Source organism: Onychostruthus taczanowskii, unplaced genomic scaffold (assembly GCF_017590055.1).
Source record: "Onychostruthus taczanowskii isolate IOZ18803 unplaced genomic scaffold, ASM1759005v1 scaffold1, whole genome shotgun sequence".
NCBI lineage: Eukaryota > Metazoa > Chordata > Aves > Passeriformes > Passeridae > Onychostruthus > Onychostruthus taczanowskii.
Window position 1 is genome coordinate 11,755,270 of NW_024496525.1, and position 16,563 is coordinate 11,771,832.

Sequence of the window (16,563 nt, forward strand, 5' to 3'; positions counted from 1 at the left end):
TAGCTATTTAATTGAAAAAAAAAAATTAGTCTAATCACTTTTAGCACATGAGTTATATGCAGCCTGTAAACTCCTTATTATTCATATGCAGAGGGATGCGTCCAATGATTAAGACCCCAAGGATTTGATTGAAGAAATAATCTGCATTTCTAAAGAAAAAATAAGCAGTAGGGTATTTAGTTCTTAACAGAAATGTTGTGATGCATGTCAAAGCATCACTAACCCTTAGTTTTAAAAACAGTATCTGCTACTTGCTTGTCCATTGGCTGGTTCACTGCTATATCTGTACTGTACAGTCTTGATCTAATAATTGCTTATTATGCAGTTGTTTATCTGCTCATTTGAAACATCCTGAAATTCAGTCTAGCTCAGCAAATTGCTCTGCTTAAGGCACTTTTACATTCTAGGAAATTATAATATCCCCAGAAGGCAAAGAATTAATAATAAAAATCCTCTTTTGTAAAAGATTATCATTGCAGAGCAAATGGAGCAGATCTTCCCTATCTTAGTACATTTAATATTCTCATTTTTTTCTATGAAAGTTTGATGGAAAGACTATGTGGGGATCACTGTTTTATTAACTTGTTAAAAGACAAATTTACTGAACCAGTGCAGCATATTGATTTCAGTGTCTGCTGCATGGAAAAGAAGCAATAATAATGGATGACTTCTAGACATTTCCATATGGAAGTTAGCTCATTCTTTAGATATTTTGTGATCTTGATTTGTCTGTTTAGGCTGGAACAAAGGAGTCAATGATTCAGATTACAAGGATGCTTTCTTGTTTATTACTTAGAAGTTTTTCCTTTCTTCCAAATGATTTATTCTTAGCATGCCCACCCTTATTGAATACTTTGCAAAGAATCCACAGTTTGTCTCATTCTATTAGAAACAGTATTCTGGTGAGTAGATTTCTGGTTTGATAGGCAACAAACAGAAATTAAAATATTACATGCAGCACATTTTTCATCCGTTCTGAAATACTGTTCAACCAATTAAGCATGCATCCATCTCTGGAGTGAGAGTTCTTAAAATCCATCACATAATACAGATTACTTGAGCTAATTTTCTTTATAATTGCAAATGTGCCAAGGTAAAGATCATAGCTAAGACATTTAAAGAGAAGGAAAAAGGTAACCATCAAATAAAACTGAGATGCAATCCTCTAGGTACTTTCCTCAAAGTTTTCCAAGTTCACAGGCATACCTGTCTTCCAAGTTGTATTTTTCACTTTACATTTTGAGGGAAAAAAAAATCTTGCTGCTTAATCTAGGAGTTCAATGCTGATTTCATTTCTATTTTTCATTTTCACATTGCACCATTCAAGCATCAAGCAAAAACCAGAGATCTCAGAGAGTATGCAGGCATCTGTGTTTCTTCACCCTATGATTAATTCATGTAGGCAAGGGCTGAAATTATAGCAAGACAATTCAGAAATTAATCTTCATATGTCTGCACTCTTACCATATTTTTCTAAAACAGAAATGTTTGTAAGTTCCTTTCTCAGCTGTCTATGTTGTATCTCTTAGAGGTCACAAGCCTTTCTACTAAGAAACCTTAATCATCTAGACAAAGAGTCTTTTCATTAGCAACATTAAGACTACACAGATAAGTGGTTTACGGGAATTAATTATGTATTTTTGGGCCAAGCCATCAGAAATAACTTCTGGATGTTTTTGTCAATCCTTGCCTTAGAATCTGCACAATAGATAGTTTAAATTTTTATTCTGAGTTTCAAAAATATGAATAATTACAGAAATAGAAAGATGGAAATTAAAATAGAAATGCATATAGCATTTCCAAGTATATAAAATTTACTTCTGACATAAATTTAGATCACTATTTATTATTTTTATGTAAGCTATCAGCAAAGGGGTTTTAGAAGTAGCAGACTTATATGTTCTTGTGGATATACAGGATATACAGTGACCTACTTTGTAGAGATGGACAGAACTGTGTCTGTAAAAATATTTAAAGTGGGTCTCTAATGTAAAACATAATTTTAAAGAGTCTTATTGAAGCAGCATCTTTTACATAAGCTCTTAGATATACAGTAACAATTATTCATCAAGAGATCTCAAAGCATCTGAGAAAGACAGGAAAGTACTTTTTTTATTCTACAAAATGGAAGTATGAAACCTGGAGTTTTATTTTACAAAGGATCAAGTATTTCAGTTGCTTAAAAACACAAAAATGAGACAGACTTACAGTTGCCTTACAGTTAAGGAGCATGTCTATACACCACAGAAGCTTTTGCAAAATTAAATGGAGCATAGCTCTATATATGTTCATGAAGCCAAATAAATTGCCCAGGATCATCCAGCAACTCAATGGCAGAGCTGGAAATGGCATTCCTGCCCTTTGGATCTTTATGAGGCGCCCTTTCCCCTTCACCATCCCTTCATCAATGCATTGACTGAAATGTGAAATCATTGTTTTACCTATATCAACATGGAGTAACAGGCAAGAACTGAATATGAAGAGGTGGTTCATCTGAGGAACTTTGACAAGTTGTGCAGAACACAAGTGAGCAAGAAGCACTTTATGACACATTCAGAACCTGAATTACAGTTTTAGTAATCATCCGTTCCCTTTCTTCTCTGTCATTTCTTTATTTAATATATTGCATGCAAGAGACTTACCGTGCAAGTTTTATAAGCTTGCAATAAAAATATAACAACTGTTGTATTAAATTATTTAAGCTGTAAACCATTGTAAAAAAGCAGAAAAAGTTATATCGATGTGGAGACAGAAAAAATTATTGTGATGGAGTATAAAATGTATTGTGCTGATTACTACGGAATTTTTGCCCAGTTTAGCATATTGTAAATCCTTGGTTGGCCTTAAGAATGAAACTGCCTGTAGATTTTGTAAAGAATTATGGCAAATGGTTTAAGAAACATTAATCTAAAATCAGATTTATAATTTAAAAACAAATCATCAAAAATGTGACAGCAGACAAAAAAATATGTAAGAGGTCAAAAAGAGAGAATTGCAGCAAAGCAAAGGATCAGTGTATTTAAAACTTCCAGATTTCCCCCGAGGGAAAGCTAGGATTCTGAAAGCAAGTTTTTATTTTGAGCAAGTAGAATAATATTTTATTCTGTAGTGCTATGCTTTACTAAATAAATGCACCAATAACTTTGAATCTGACTGTATTTATATTAGTAGCATTTGAAAGTGCTAGATTTACCAAAATTAGTAACTACAAAGGAAAACAAATATATTTAGAATGAAGTTCTGACTATAAAGTATAAGAACCATTTGATTTTTCTTTATTCTGTTTCTTTACTCCTGGTAAGTCAAAAATGAAACTGATTAAATGGTGGTGATTAATAATCATAGTAATTATCCTCCTCCTTTAGCATTTTCCTGTTTCACCTTTTGATCTTACCAGATTTTTTGTGACTTTTAATGACCCCAGGTATCTTTCTAGCAGGTTGCCAATGAGCTTTCTTTGCCCCACAAAATGATTTGGCACAAATTCAGTTAGGCAGAGCATATTTTGTTGACTTCTTTTCTATCAAAATGGGCTTTCTGCAAAAGAGAAAAGGAGGTGATGTCCTCATTCTGTTGAATCTTCCTACCAGTGGTGTAATTGAAAAACCACCTTGTAAGAGTAGTGTTTAAAAAGAAAAGCCAATTCATTCAGCTAATGTAGAGTAGGAAACACTGGTAAGACCACTCTAGTGATGATGTTCCCGGCCTGAAATTCCCTGAGAAATTAAGGTCCAAGACATAAAGTATCAGTGTTGACCAAAGAGAGGGCTGTGTGGGCCTCTTAGCTTTGCTTGAAAACTGCCATCTTTTCTTAAACAATTTATTTCTCTCTACCTGTACTGCAAAATTGTTAAAAACAGATCTCATGCTGTTTAAAGATCACGTCTTTAAACAGAACAAAGCACAAAGATAAATTATGTTCTCACTGTGTCTGAGAGTTTGGGCTTCTATTGGTAGAAAAGATAAAGGTCACCCTTCCATCACTTGCACTTCATGTTTCTTAAAAGTGGTTAAAGCACCACATACATTTTTCTTCTGAACATTTTCAATTTCATTAATCCAGTATCTCTTTGAGCTAATATAGTTCTTAATGGGAATGTAGCTTAAGGCTCCAGAAGCAGAAATGGCTGTCAAAAGAACCAGTGATCCAGCAGAGGAGCTGTCAGTGCTGCTGACTAACTGGTCACCTGTGGGTCCTGGCCCACCTGACAGCTCTAGGGGCTGATCCACCCAGGTGAACTTGAAATTTCTAGGCAATAGACCAGATCTGGGCAGCTTTTCGGTCACACAAAATATGAGTTACACTGCAGTTTGTGTAATCCCAGAAGGCATTCTACATAAGTTTTCAGGGTTTTTTTTAAAAAACAGATGTTTGAGACCATGTATTTTGATGAAGAAACAATCTTCTTTTTTTAAAAAACATATATATTTGTGTGATAATTTAATTTCATTGTAGACTTTCATGGTACACTGTGATAAAATATATAGCAGTGTTTAGTAAGAAATCATAATACAGTTAGATGTATAGCCTTCTGACAGATATAATAGACTATTTTGTCACAAAGTCCACAGGTAACTTTCAAACAACTTGTAAACAACCCCCAACCCCATCTACTGATAGAAGAAAAGCAGAGCCCTCCAAGCAGTGAAGTTGTGGAACAACAGAGCAGGTGGAACGTGTGCAGCACGGCTCTTCTGGGACTGGGATTTTAATTTCCAAAGATCCAAGGGCAGTCCAAGCAGAAAGATGATTCAGTTCTTTGCCACTGTATTGTTGTTTGTGTGTCCTCACTGTGGTATGCTCTCAGAGAGAAAAGGGGCGTATGCTGGGTTAGCATTTGCGGTCAGTTGTTGGCTTTTCTACAAATTACCTCAACAAATAATGTAATTCTTCCACAGTTTTCTATGGCTCAGTTTCCTACCCATCCTATGTTCCTTTTTCAGCTTTCAGGTTTTTTTGTGTCAATGGTAAACTCTTGGTGGTAGTCTTCGTCTGTTATTTAGTGTTTATTTAGTGCCTGACGTAAGTCTTGCTGAAGGCTTTTCTAAATTGTGCTATTAATAACTTCGAGTTAGAGCAAAAATGACTTGCAGCTCAGACCACTATGTGGCCAAGTTGCAGACCCTTTTTCTTTCCTTTAGCTGTTGGCTGACACAGCTGAATGACTCTCCCAAGCCTCCTGTTCCCAATTCCGTAACAAACTGTGAGCTCATATTACACAGGAAGCACTAGCACTGAGATTTATTTGTCATCCTTGGAGGCCATGAGGGGGAACAAAAGACTTTCATCTCTTTTTGTTCCTTGGCTGTAGGGAGTAAGAGGGTACTGATATCTTGGGTCACTGCCATATAGGATAAAAATCCAATTAATGTAAATCTGCCAGATCAAGGGGAAGTAAGTAGTGGGGCTATCAAGAGCCCACAAATTTTGGGATGGATCATCAGCAACCTCTGGCAGGACAATTTCCCCATTAAAACAGGAGCTGAGTTTTGTTCCACCTCTAAATACTGATCTACCTTTTTTTTAAGCCTGCTCTGGCTAATTTTGCATAAGTTGTCAGTTGCAGCAGTAATGAAATTTTAGTCATTTGTTGACCCACTCAGCACAAAAGGCAGTGAATGCCATGACCACTCTGTTACATCTTCCAGGCAGCTTTAATTGAACAGCTGTGAAGCCAGACCTGGATCAATATGAATGATCTTCATCGACCTAATAATGTATTTAACATGTTCAGTGCACTTTTATCTGTTTCTGTTAGAATACACTGTTTACATTAGTGCAGGAAATTGATTTAAATTTTCAGAGTTCTTTACAATGGTAAATGTTAGAAATAACTGCATTAGTTTGCACATGGTACTATATAGAAATATATAATCTACCATGCAATATCCTCAAAAGGTGTAAATTAGCATAGCTACCATTTATCGTTGTTGAGAATCTGGCCTAGAAACTGAAAACAATTATTCCATCAGTATTATTTTAAATGATCACAGCTTAACTTGACATAAAGCAAGTATCACATAATCTTCTCTGTACCCAAAGAAAGATGCTTACCACATCTTTTAGAAAGCTTTTCTATTATTTATAGACTAAATTCTCCTACCAGCAGATGTATGTGGTGTCCTCTAATTATATAAACATCTCTTTGTGGTCCAGCCTTTTGGATGCACTGTGTCCAGTCAGGTATTTCTTTTACCCACTGGCATTGAAGACTGTTTAGCAGACTTCAATAAACGAACAAATGTGGAAGCTGTACCAAACATATCACTTGGAGATGTCAAAGCACTTTACAAACATTGTTACAACTTAGTCCATGTGTAACCACTGAAGGACATATTTGCTTCAGTATGTCTCATGACAGCTTCTTAAAAAATATACTTAAGTGAATTTACACTTGTGAAAGGTGCCAGATTGACAGGCCCTGGAGATAAAAGTTCTTGCATTACCAGCAGGCACAGCCGGGCTTCCCACACACGCTGCCCCACCAGTGTCCCCAGCCCTACCTGAAGGGCACAGCAACCAACTGTCCTACAGTTTGCAAATCTGCCCATTTCATGCTCCTGGCCTATGGTCCAAGAGTCTGTAATTTGACCTAAGGGCAAAAAACCAAGTTCCATAGCTACTGCACAGGTGCTGTTGCAGTTGATCATTTTCACACCAAGTTTTCAACTAATCTGGAAAAAAAAAACGAAGTACATATTTATCTGATGTAGAGTACAACAAAAACATGTGTGTGAGCCTCTAGTGAATCCTGTGGTTCTATCTGCCCACACAGGCACATTCAGGTGAGACTATACAGGTGAACAAGTACATACACATACTGTGAAGCACATTCTTAAATGCCTCCTGAAAAATGGGTCCTTACTGCTTCCTATGTAATAATCTGTCTCCATTCATAACTCATCCCTGCTTGGTGTCATTACAGCCCATCCTCCCCAGAGATTCTGAACACAGCTGGCATACAAATTCAATAACCATCCACCCCATAAAGAGACTGGATGATTACAGGGTTGAAGGATAGCACAAAGGGAAAACAGGCTCGTGATCTTTACACTCTGTCATGGTTTTAGAAAAAGTGCAAGTTTTTCTCTGAGTGATTGTACTTGGAAAGTTCAGTCCTCCATTTTCTTTGAAATTATATTTAGGCCTCACTGTGAGTATTGGAAGGGCATGCTTAAGTGTTTCTTTATTTAGTGCAGAAGGCTAATGACATTTTAAACAAAAGTGCACATTTATAACCTTGTATAGGCCGATTCTCAGTCTGTCTATAGGACATGACTAAAAACAGAACATTGGAAAACACATGTTCTGCTATTTTCTAAGCTGTAGCCAGCAGCTTGAAAGAATTGTTATGGAAGCCAAATCTTAATTCCTTCTATTGAGAAACAGCCCTGACTAATACACAGAGGAGTTCAGCATCATTTGTTTATCTTTAAAAGAGTCACATTTATTTCTGCAACTTGCCCTTGATGTGCATGATAACATACCTAATTGCACTGGTACTGTATGCACGATGGAAGGTAACTACTAAAGTTGGGTGGCTTATAGCTGTTTCAGGGATGGCATTTCAGCCTGAAATTGAAATTGTTGCAAATATTCATCTATTTCATTATTATCATTGCCTTATTTCCTTTTCTTCTCAGCATTTCTAGTGTATCTGCCACACTACAATTTTAGGAAGCATCCCTACCAACCTAAGTCCATACTACACCTAGGATGAAGTTTAGGTTTCAAAATCTGGAAGGAAATTCACGAGAGAATGTATACTTGCAAGAGGATGTTTTAGGATGGCAGTGTCCATGAACTCTGCTTGAATATTGCCTCACCCAGACTCAGTTTTCCTGTGCCAGCTGTCTACTACAAAAAAAAAAAAAGAACATTTTAGGTCATCTTCTCTTTCACAGGTTTAGTCTGTTTAGTACCGGTTTCATGTTTTATTCAACCTAGTTTCAAATACTCGATGTACCGAGTCAGGTTTTCTTTTGGACTGTTTTTGGGTTGGCTTTTTTTTTTTGTCTGCTTGTATTTGTATAGTACCCCAATTGCATTTTCTTTTCATTCATTTTATTCAGTAGTTTCTAATTATACCTATATCATGTTATAAATTTCACTTCCACCTGCTACTTTTTACCTGCCAGTACTATTAAGTCTTTCTTCATCAGCCACCTTTTTAATATTTTTGACCTAGTAGCTGGCCTTTTGCTTTCAGAAAGACAAAAGGCTTTTCTTGTCTGCTAATGAGAGAGGAGGAGGGCAACACCAGTGACCTTCTTGTACAGAATGACAATGCTCCATTCCCAGAATGATACAGAGGAAGAGAAAAAGATGTTCATCAGTTTTTTCTAAGTATACTTGGGCACCACTGAAAACACTATTTAGAAGCAAAGGCTTTCTAAAGTTTACCCTTCTGAAGCTCTTTCTCAGTTCATTAGTTGAAAAGTCATTATATATGTGAAGTATTGCTTTAATTTTGATTTTAAAAGCTAGAAACTAGAATTCCTTATTAGGGAATGATAGGAGGGAGTTTCTTTCAGGACTGAGTTAAACAGAAGCCTTCAGAAGAATAGAAAAAGGTTGGTTCATTCCCATCTTCATGTAAATTGAATTACAGGGTTTAGTAAGTGAAACAGATCATAAGATAAACCCTGCAGAGGCCAGGAAGCACTAATTAACACCCACAGTGAGTAACTTCTCTGAAATTGGTCTTTAATCAAACTTTGCTCTGAAAACAAAACAAGATATTGTGGCAGCTTGATAAAAGAGATGCATCACCAAGGCTGACAGGCCCACAATCAAACCAATACTAAAAATAACTGTTTTGTCTACTAATTTTCTTTCAGATGCTAAAAAAAATGCATGAGCTACAGTCTAAAAAGACTTGTACAGTTACTCAGCCAAGTGACTCAGCTCTAGAAAAGTGAGGGTCCTGTAAATGTTAATGCCCTCCCTGATTATGAGTGAACACTTTTACTTTCCCACACCTTCCTGTTGAAACAGAGAAACAGCAGAGAGGATTGTGAGGCTGGGCGAGGAAGAGGCAGAATCTGGGTTCCTTCAGAGTTGATCATTTTATACCAGCTGTCCCTCTCTTGATGCTGGTGGTGCAGAGCTCAGGCATCCTGACTGACTTACCAGTGTGGATTAAGATAAGCCAATCACTCCTTTTTCTTGTATCTCACATGAACAGTAAGGTCCACAACTGTTGCCTTTTGCCCTTGCAATTTCTCCTCACTAAATGTGAGAGCAGGAGTTACCAGTATGGCATGCAGGGAAACACAGCTCATTTTTCTCATTTCTTTTCATCAGCTCAGCTGTAGGAAGAGTTGCTACAACTCCTGTGGGTACCCATCAAGCCTAGAGCAATTTTCATTATGTTTTCACTGTAGCCTGCTTAAAAACATTGCTAGAACTTTTAGGTTTGGGATACATTCCAAAGGGACAAAAAGTCCACTGCACAAACAGGACTAGCAGTGAAATATAGAGCAGTAGTATTCTCTTTATAGCATATTTTTCTCTTGGCACAAAAAAGACATGGACCTGTTGAAGCTGGTCTATTGGAGGGCCACAAAAATGGTCAGAGGAGTGGAACATCTCTCTCCAGTGCAGAAAGACTGAGATAGTTGGGGTTATTTTGCTTGTAGAAGGCTCTTGGAAGATTGTTTATTGGCCTTTCAATATGTACAGGGAGCTTATTAGAAAGATAGGAGAGACTTTTTAAGAGGGCTTGTAGTGACAGTGTACCCCTCATCCAAGGCGTAATGGTTTTAAACTAAAAGAGGGTAGATTCAGACTAGATACAAGGAAGAAGTTTTTTACAGTGAGGACAGTGAGATACTGAAACAGGTTGTGCAGAGAGGTGATTGATGTCTCATCCCTGGAAAATTTTCAGGTAAGGCTGAATGAGCCTCTGAACCACCTGGTCTGGTTGAAGATGGCTCTGCTTATTGCAGGGGAGGGGGATAGTCTACGTGAACTTTAAAGGTCCCTTCTATCTCAGACTATTTCATTATTTCATGATTTCTCTTGTGAATGCACTGCTGGGTGAAGTGTTGCCCTCTTTCTATGTCCAAAGTCACAGAGTCCTATCAGTCCGGATCCTAATAACCATACCCTTTACAAAAGAGGTTGCAATAATCTAAAATGGTATTCCAGTATTAGGAACAAGCTGAAAGAGGATGGCTAACACTGGCCTTGGTGCTTTCAGTATAGGCTGTATTTTCATGTTAGGTGGTTACTTGAAAAAGGTATTTTCATTATTACAACTAAAATGAGCATAGTGGGAGAAGAAAGAAGTCTGTCAATATAGATGGGTCCATGTGAGGAATTCTTGGAGATAGGTTTTTATGAAATAATTGTTTGCAAATACAGATGTGCAGATCTGGCTGCTTTGGCAACTGACCAGGCATATGACTTGAGTTCCAAACACAACTACCATTCCCTCTGTAATTTGTTTTATAGTCACCGTTCCAAGTACTACAATAGGAAATCGCAGACTGAAGTGGTTTCACAGCCTTATCCAAACTCCTACTGGTCATTTGTCTCATATATCATGGCTATAACAGATGTCCCCTGCAATTCAAAGCAACTGTTTAACTTGTATTCACATAAATATCCTAGGCCAGAGTGACTGAAGTGCATCATCAGTATTCCATGAAGGAGCTTACATCAGTTTTGAAAAAGTGATCCCTTAAAAGTACAATGACCAACATGAAATAATGTCATCAAGAATAGCAACAAAAAGCATAAGGCATCACATGAAAAGTCAAGTATTGGACTGTGAAAAATACCCATATTGTGATTTTAAATCTTTACAGCTGCAGCAAAAAAAAAACCCACAAAATCATATTTTTCCAGGTGACTCCCTTTTATATTCCAACATTATCTTCTTGTTTACTGTGTTTGATTTTATTTTGGATAGAAAGGCATTAATTGCAATGATGCAAGCAAACTGTGCAGGGTTTTTTCCCCCAAATCTTATATTCCACTACATTATTTTATATTAAGACAAATATGTGAAAAGCCCTGGACTGAAAAAACAGACAATATTTTAAAGCACAGCTTCTGTTCTTGCTGTGGTTGGACACCACAGAGACAGTCAGCTGGATGTTTAAGAAAGGGAGGGGCATTTCCAGTTCCTCATGTTTCACCTTTTCATTGCTCTGTCTGATCATTTAGGAAGAGCCTTGTTCCAGACAGCTTTAATTAAACTATGCTGTGAAACTGAATATAGATCAATGGAAATGATCCATAACAAGCTAATTGTGTATTTAACAGTGTTCAGTCCAGTTCAATCACCTTCTAACATTTCTGTGGCTTTACATTCATGTGGCAAAGCCCTGAATGTGTATATGTATTTTTAATCCATCTCATTAGTGACCATATGCTTTGGCTTCAAGGGAGACAAGAACTGTCTGCAATCTGCCAGGGATTTAGGGACATCAATAATTTGTGAATAGTCATGTTGGTACTGGTCGAAGGGTTAAGTGTTCTGCACACCAGGGGCAGATCTTTTGGGACTGGAACTCTTAGTCAACTGTTAGGAACCTGATCCCCTCTGATGCATCTTTTCAAAGTACATGCTGCGTGTCAGATCTCTGCAGCAGAAGCAATGGAGCCTTATTAGCTCAGGGATTTAAAACCTGCTCTAAGAAATGTCGCAATATATTTTGGATAAAAAGTGAAAGAAAGATAGTAGTAATATGAAAGTGATTTTTTATGTACTGGGCTAAATGTGATCTTCCTTCTTGCTACCACTTTCCTTTTTGCCACCATTTTCCTTTTTCATATGAGCTATTAGATTACTACTCCCCTGCAGACATACAGAGAAGCAAGAGTATGGCAACAATAACAGGGACTTGATTTTGAAAAATGTAAGTGGATTCTGTGGCCTCATCTGAGACTGCCTAAATCCAGCTGAGGCCAGTGACAGCAAAGATGTAGAAATCACCTCCTTGTCTTTTGGAATGACCTTTTAGAAGCTCTCAAAGCACTGTTTTTTCTACCTAGTATGAAAATCACCTTTAAAAACAATAGATTACACTTTTAGTTCATGCCATGTTATACAGAAGGGCTTCTAAGTCAGCATGAGAGATCATCAAATTATTGATTCCAGTATCCTGTCTTCACAAAACAATGGCAGAAATAGATGGTAATGCCAGAAGACACTGAATAAATTTTGTTCACTTTTAAGTTTTAGTTATGTCCATATCCCTCAGCTGCACCCAAGTTAAAAAAAAAATAAATTCATAGCAGTGTAGGAAGACACTTCATATGGAACCTGCTCCCTGAATTTCTGTGGATTATTTGGGAGAAGGGGGATCCATCTTGCAGGATGAAGTTCACCTGCTTTGAGCAAATTTCATGTACTTACAATCATAAAATCATAGGATGGTTTTGGCTGGAAGGGACCTTAAAGATCATCCAGTTCCAAACCCCCTACTTTGGGTAGGGACATGTTTCACTAGACCAGATTGCCCTGAGCTCCATCGAACCTTACCAGGAACACTGCCAGGGCTGGGGCATCCACAACTTCTCTGGGCAATCAATTCCAGTGCCTCACCACACACAGTAAAGAATTTTTTCCTCATATCTAATCTAAACCTGCTTTTTTCAGTTTGAAGCCATTTTCCCCTTGTCCTATCACTACAGTCCCTCTCCATCTTTCTGGTAGGGTCCCTTTAGGTACTGAAAGGCCACAATAAGGTCACACTGAGGCCTTCTCCAGTCTGAACAATCCCAATTCTCTCCACCTTTACTTGTAGGAGAGGTTTTCCAGCCCTCTGGTCATCTTCATGGCCCTCCTCTGGAGTCGCTCCAGCAGCTCCATGTCCTTCCTGTGCTGGCAGCCCAGAGCTGATGCAGCCCTGCAGGTGGGCTCTCAGCAGAGCAGAGCAGAGGGGCAGAATCCCCTCCCTGGCCCTGCTGCCCACGCTGCTCTGGATGCAGCCCAGGACACGTGTGGCTCTCTGGGCTGGGAGTGCCCATGGCTGGCTCATGTCCAGCCTCTCAGCCAGCAGCACCCCCAAGTCCTTCTGGGCAGGGCTGCTCTGGCTCTGTCCATCCCCAGCCTGTGCTGACACCAGGGGTTGTCCCAGTCCAAGTGCAGCACCTTGCACTTGGTCTTGTTAAACCTCAGGAGATTTCCATGGGCACACCTTGAGCTGTGCTGTAATGGCAGCAAGGACACAGATGTCAGGCAGCATGGTGTCTTCCATGTCTTTCCATTTCCATGCTGCATGCAGAGGTGTAAAGGCACCTCAGCTGGGCTGTCAGCTGGGTCAGCTTCCTAGAGGAACACCGCTTAATTTCTTTGAGTTATTTCCTTTGTGTTTCCCTGATGACTTCTGTTGCCTCACGAGTCCCTGGGTGGCCTCCATAAAACTGCAAGTGTGCTGCAAAGTGGCTGGCATAATTAGTGTGGACTCTCGCAGGAAATGAAAACATCCACAATGCACACCACGTGTTGGCTGCTTGATAATCAGCTGGTATTCCTTGTACTTAAACATCCTGTATCAGGGCAGTTTAAATAACTGTAAGACTGTCATCAGTCATCTATAGCCACTATGAAACCTCCAGTAAACACACTCATTGTAACCCTTTGTCTTTTACTTGTTTTTGTTTTTAAAATCAACTTTTATAAGTATGGCATACAACTGAGCAAGCATTCCCCATACATGATATAAAAGGAAGGACATTTTTTTTAAATCTTTTTATTCAAACAAAGAATTACATTTAGAAAACACTCATGACAAATCTCTTATTTATCTAAAATAATATTTTGAATGAGTAAAAAAATATAAATAGTGTTTTCATTAATATCCCATCATTAAGAATATACAATTAGTATTGGAAGATTTAGAGTAACTTATTATAGCAGGTAAAATATATAACTGTCAATTTTTTTTTTAGTTTGCTATAATTTCATAGGTTGCCACAGTTCTACTAATTGTGTGTTGCCTTCTGTGAGACCTTAGAGTACAACTTTACTGTTTTAGAAGACCCAATCTCTGCTTTTTAGGTGAAGTTTGTATGACCAGATTTTTATCCACATTTTTAAGTGTATAAATATGCACATCTAAGTTGCACTGCTTTCATATAAAACTAATTGATTTGTAAATACAGTAAAATATTTAGAGGCATATGTCCCAGATTTTAATCCACATTTCATTTATACATATAGGCACTGGCAATAGAAAAGGCACTGGTCTTTAGGAAAGGTGGCTCTTCCCGGTTGGCAAGCAAGGCCACTAGGGCACATTCAAATGTAAATATTTATGGCTATTTTGATCACCTGAAACCCACCAAAGAATAGAGTTCTAGCTCCAGACAGCCCCAGTTTAAAATTCTCCCTTTAAAAGGTATACCTGGACTTGTTTTGGTAGATTTTAGCACTGATTCACAGCTTTTAAGCCTGTGCATAAAATGCTAAAGTGGAAAATTGTATTTTCACAATTTTAATTGGTGAAAAAAAAAAATTAATTTTAATAGGGTGGAATCAGTGAGGTGGCTTGTCTTTACCCCTTCCACTTAAAGCCTTCTGAGTCAGCATAGCCATAAAGTTTTCTGAAGTCAAATTTTTCAGGAAAAATGCTAGTTGATAGTTAATTACCAGGTCACTGCTGAATATCTGTAATACACAGAATGAGTTCCTTTTTGCACACCAAATGAAGAAGTCATTTGACCTTTGAGGTGGCTGTTGATTTTTGGCTCTCCCTTGTCTGTCTTCACCTCCAGTGTCAATGATGCTAATACAAAAGGAAGCCAGCAGAATTTCAGAAGACCGGTACTGTCTTTGCAATATTTTGTAGGCAGCATTGCCATTATTACATTAATTTGTGCTACTGCTGCCAGAGAGGAGTTTTGGCTTCAGTGAATACAATTGCAAAATTCCTGTTTTATCCTGGATGAGGTAACACTTTGACTGAACTGCCTATTCGCAGTTTCACAGGCAGTGACGCCAAAAAAAAAAAAAAGCTCTGACAGTCTGCAAGTTCTGCCCTCTTTACACCCTTTCTAGCCAAGATTGCTTAGTGTTATAAAGAATTGCCATAATCCCAGAAGCTGCTGACAGAAATACGTTATTGAAACAAGAACCTTTGCAGGCTATACCTTATCATTAGGAAACTGTCTTTTTTGGGTCATTCAGCAGGTTTTCGATAGTTTTCTTTAAGGTTCTATGTGGCTTGATTTCTAGCATGTTCACTGAGGCTGAGCATGACCAGGAATGTCTTGATGCCAAGTTTAAATTTTCCATTCTTTACTTTTCTTCTATATTTTAATTAGATCTTTTCAATTATTAATTCTGTTCCTGTAATGGACTTTTAAATTTGCACACTTCTGCCACAAATACCAGTCCCTTTAGAGCTTCTTGTAGCCAGATTCTGTATTTTTAGCAGTTTGAATTTTACTGTAATTCCAGATATTCAGTCATATATGTTGCCATTCCTGGACTTCCTCCATTATGTCTTCAAGATGGCATGCATCCATTGATCACAAATTGAAATGAAGTTCATAATGTTTTCAAAAATGGCCCACTTTAACTTCTTCTCTTTTGATTAATACCCACAATGGGACTTGGGAGAAGAGTTTCATTTACAGACCACATGATGTGCTGATCATCCAAATATCAAAAATGACAAAGAACTGAATTTTAGCTGGCCTTCTGGTATTTTTACTACTGCTCTAGTTCCGTTCTCTGTATCTGTAATCAACAGACCACTCACTCACTCAAGGTTGGGAAATATGCATTTAACTGTTTTGCTGAATTCTGGCCTTAGGCAACATCTAAAGTTAATCTCAAACTAGTCAAAAAGGAGGTGGGAGATTTTCCTTCTATATAAAGTGAAAATTTAAGAGTTGCATTCCACTTCCTTTTGTTAATTTCTACTCCACAATAATTTTCAGAAAAGTATTTAGAAATAATTATCAAGAGACAGGACAATAAGACAAGGGGGGCTCATTAGTTGTTTTGTTTCTATTTTAGGACTGCAAGAATACCTTGAAAAATATTTGGAAGAGAAGACCCCGGCTCTGATTTTAGTACCTGTGGTGGATTTACCTGACAGAGATATTATTCATGTAACATGCTGGCTAAGCTAGCAGTTTAGAGGAGATCAGTTGATATCAAAACACGCATACATTCCATCTAGGAGAGAATAAAGAAAAGAGCTGATACTAACTCCGTTGGATACTTTCATGAAGCATTATTGTTTGATTTAAGCAAAGCTGCGTTACCTTGTTAATGATGCCTCATGATATGTGACAGAGTCAGGTTTGTATGAAGAATAAAGCTTTCTTATAAAAATAATGTACTTTTTTCTGACTTGTTTTTAGATGTATGCAGGTTATAGCAGGTGGCTTCTGGGAGATGCAGTTGGTGTGATCGCATTGTTTCTTTGTTTGATATATTTAGGTCTGGTTACAATACATCAATTATAACTTTAGATCATTTGGATGGAGGTGAAACTAGAATATTACCCCAATACTGTTTTAAGGACTGGATTCCTTTCAGTTCTGTGTTGAATTAACTCACTTCAGGCCAACTCATGGAAACCTTACTTGTG

General features: G+C 37.8%; 1 protein-coding gene across 1 annotated transcript in view; it reads left to right on the forward strand.

Annotated features, from left to right (window-relative positions):
• Window positions 1–16,300, forward strand: part of DPH6 (diphthamine biosynthesis 6) — a 191,350-nt gene extending 175,050 nt beyond the window's left edge. Inside the window, exon 15 of the mRNA XM_041397884.1 lies at window positions 15,984–16,300. Coding sequence (XP_041253818.1) covers window positions 15,984–16,099 — 116 coding nt within the window. The 3' untranslated portion in view covers window positions 16,100–16,300. The remainder of the gene's footprint in view (window positions 1–15,983) is intronic.
• The last annotated feature ends 263 nt before the right edge of the window (window positions 16,301–16,563 follow it).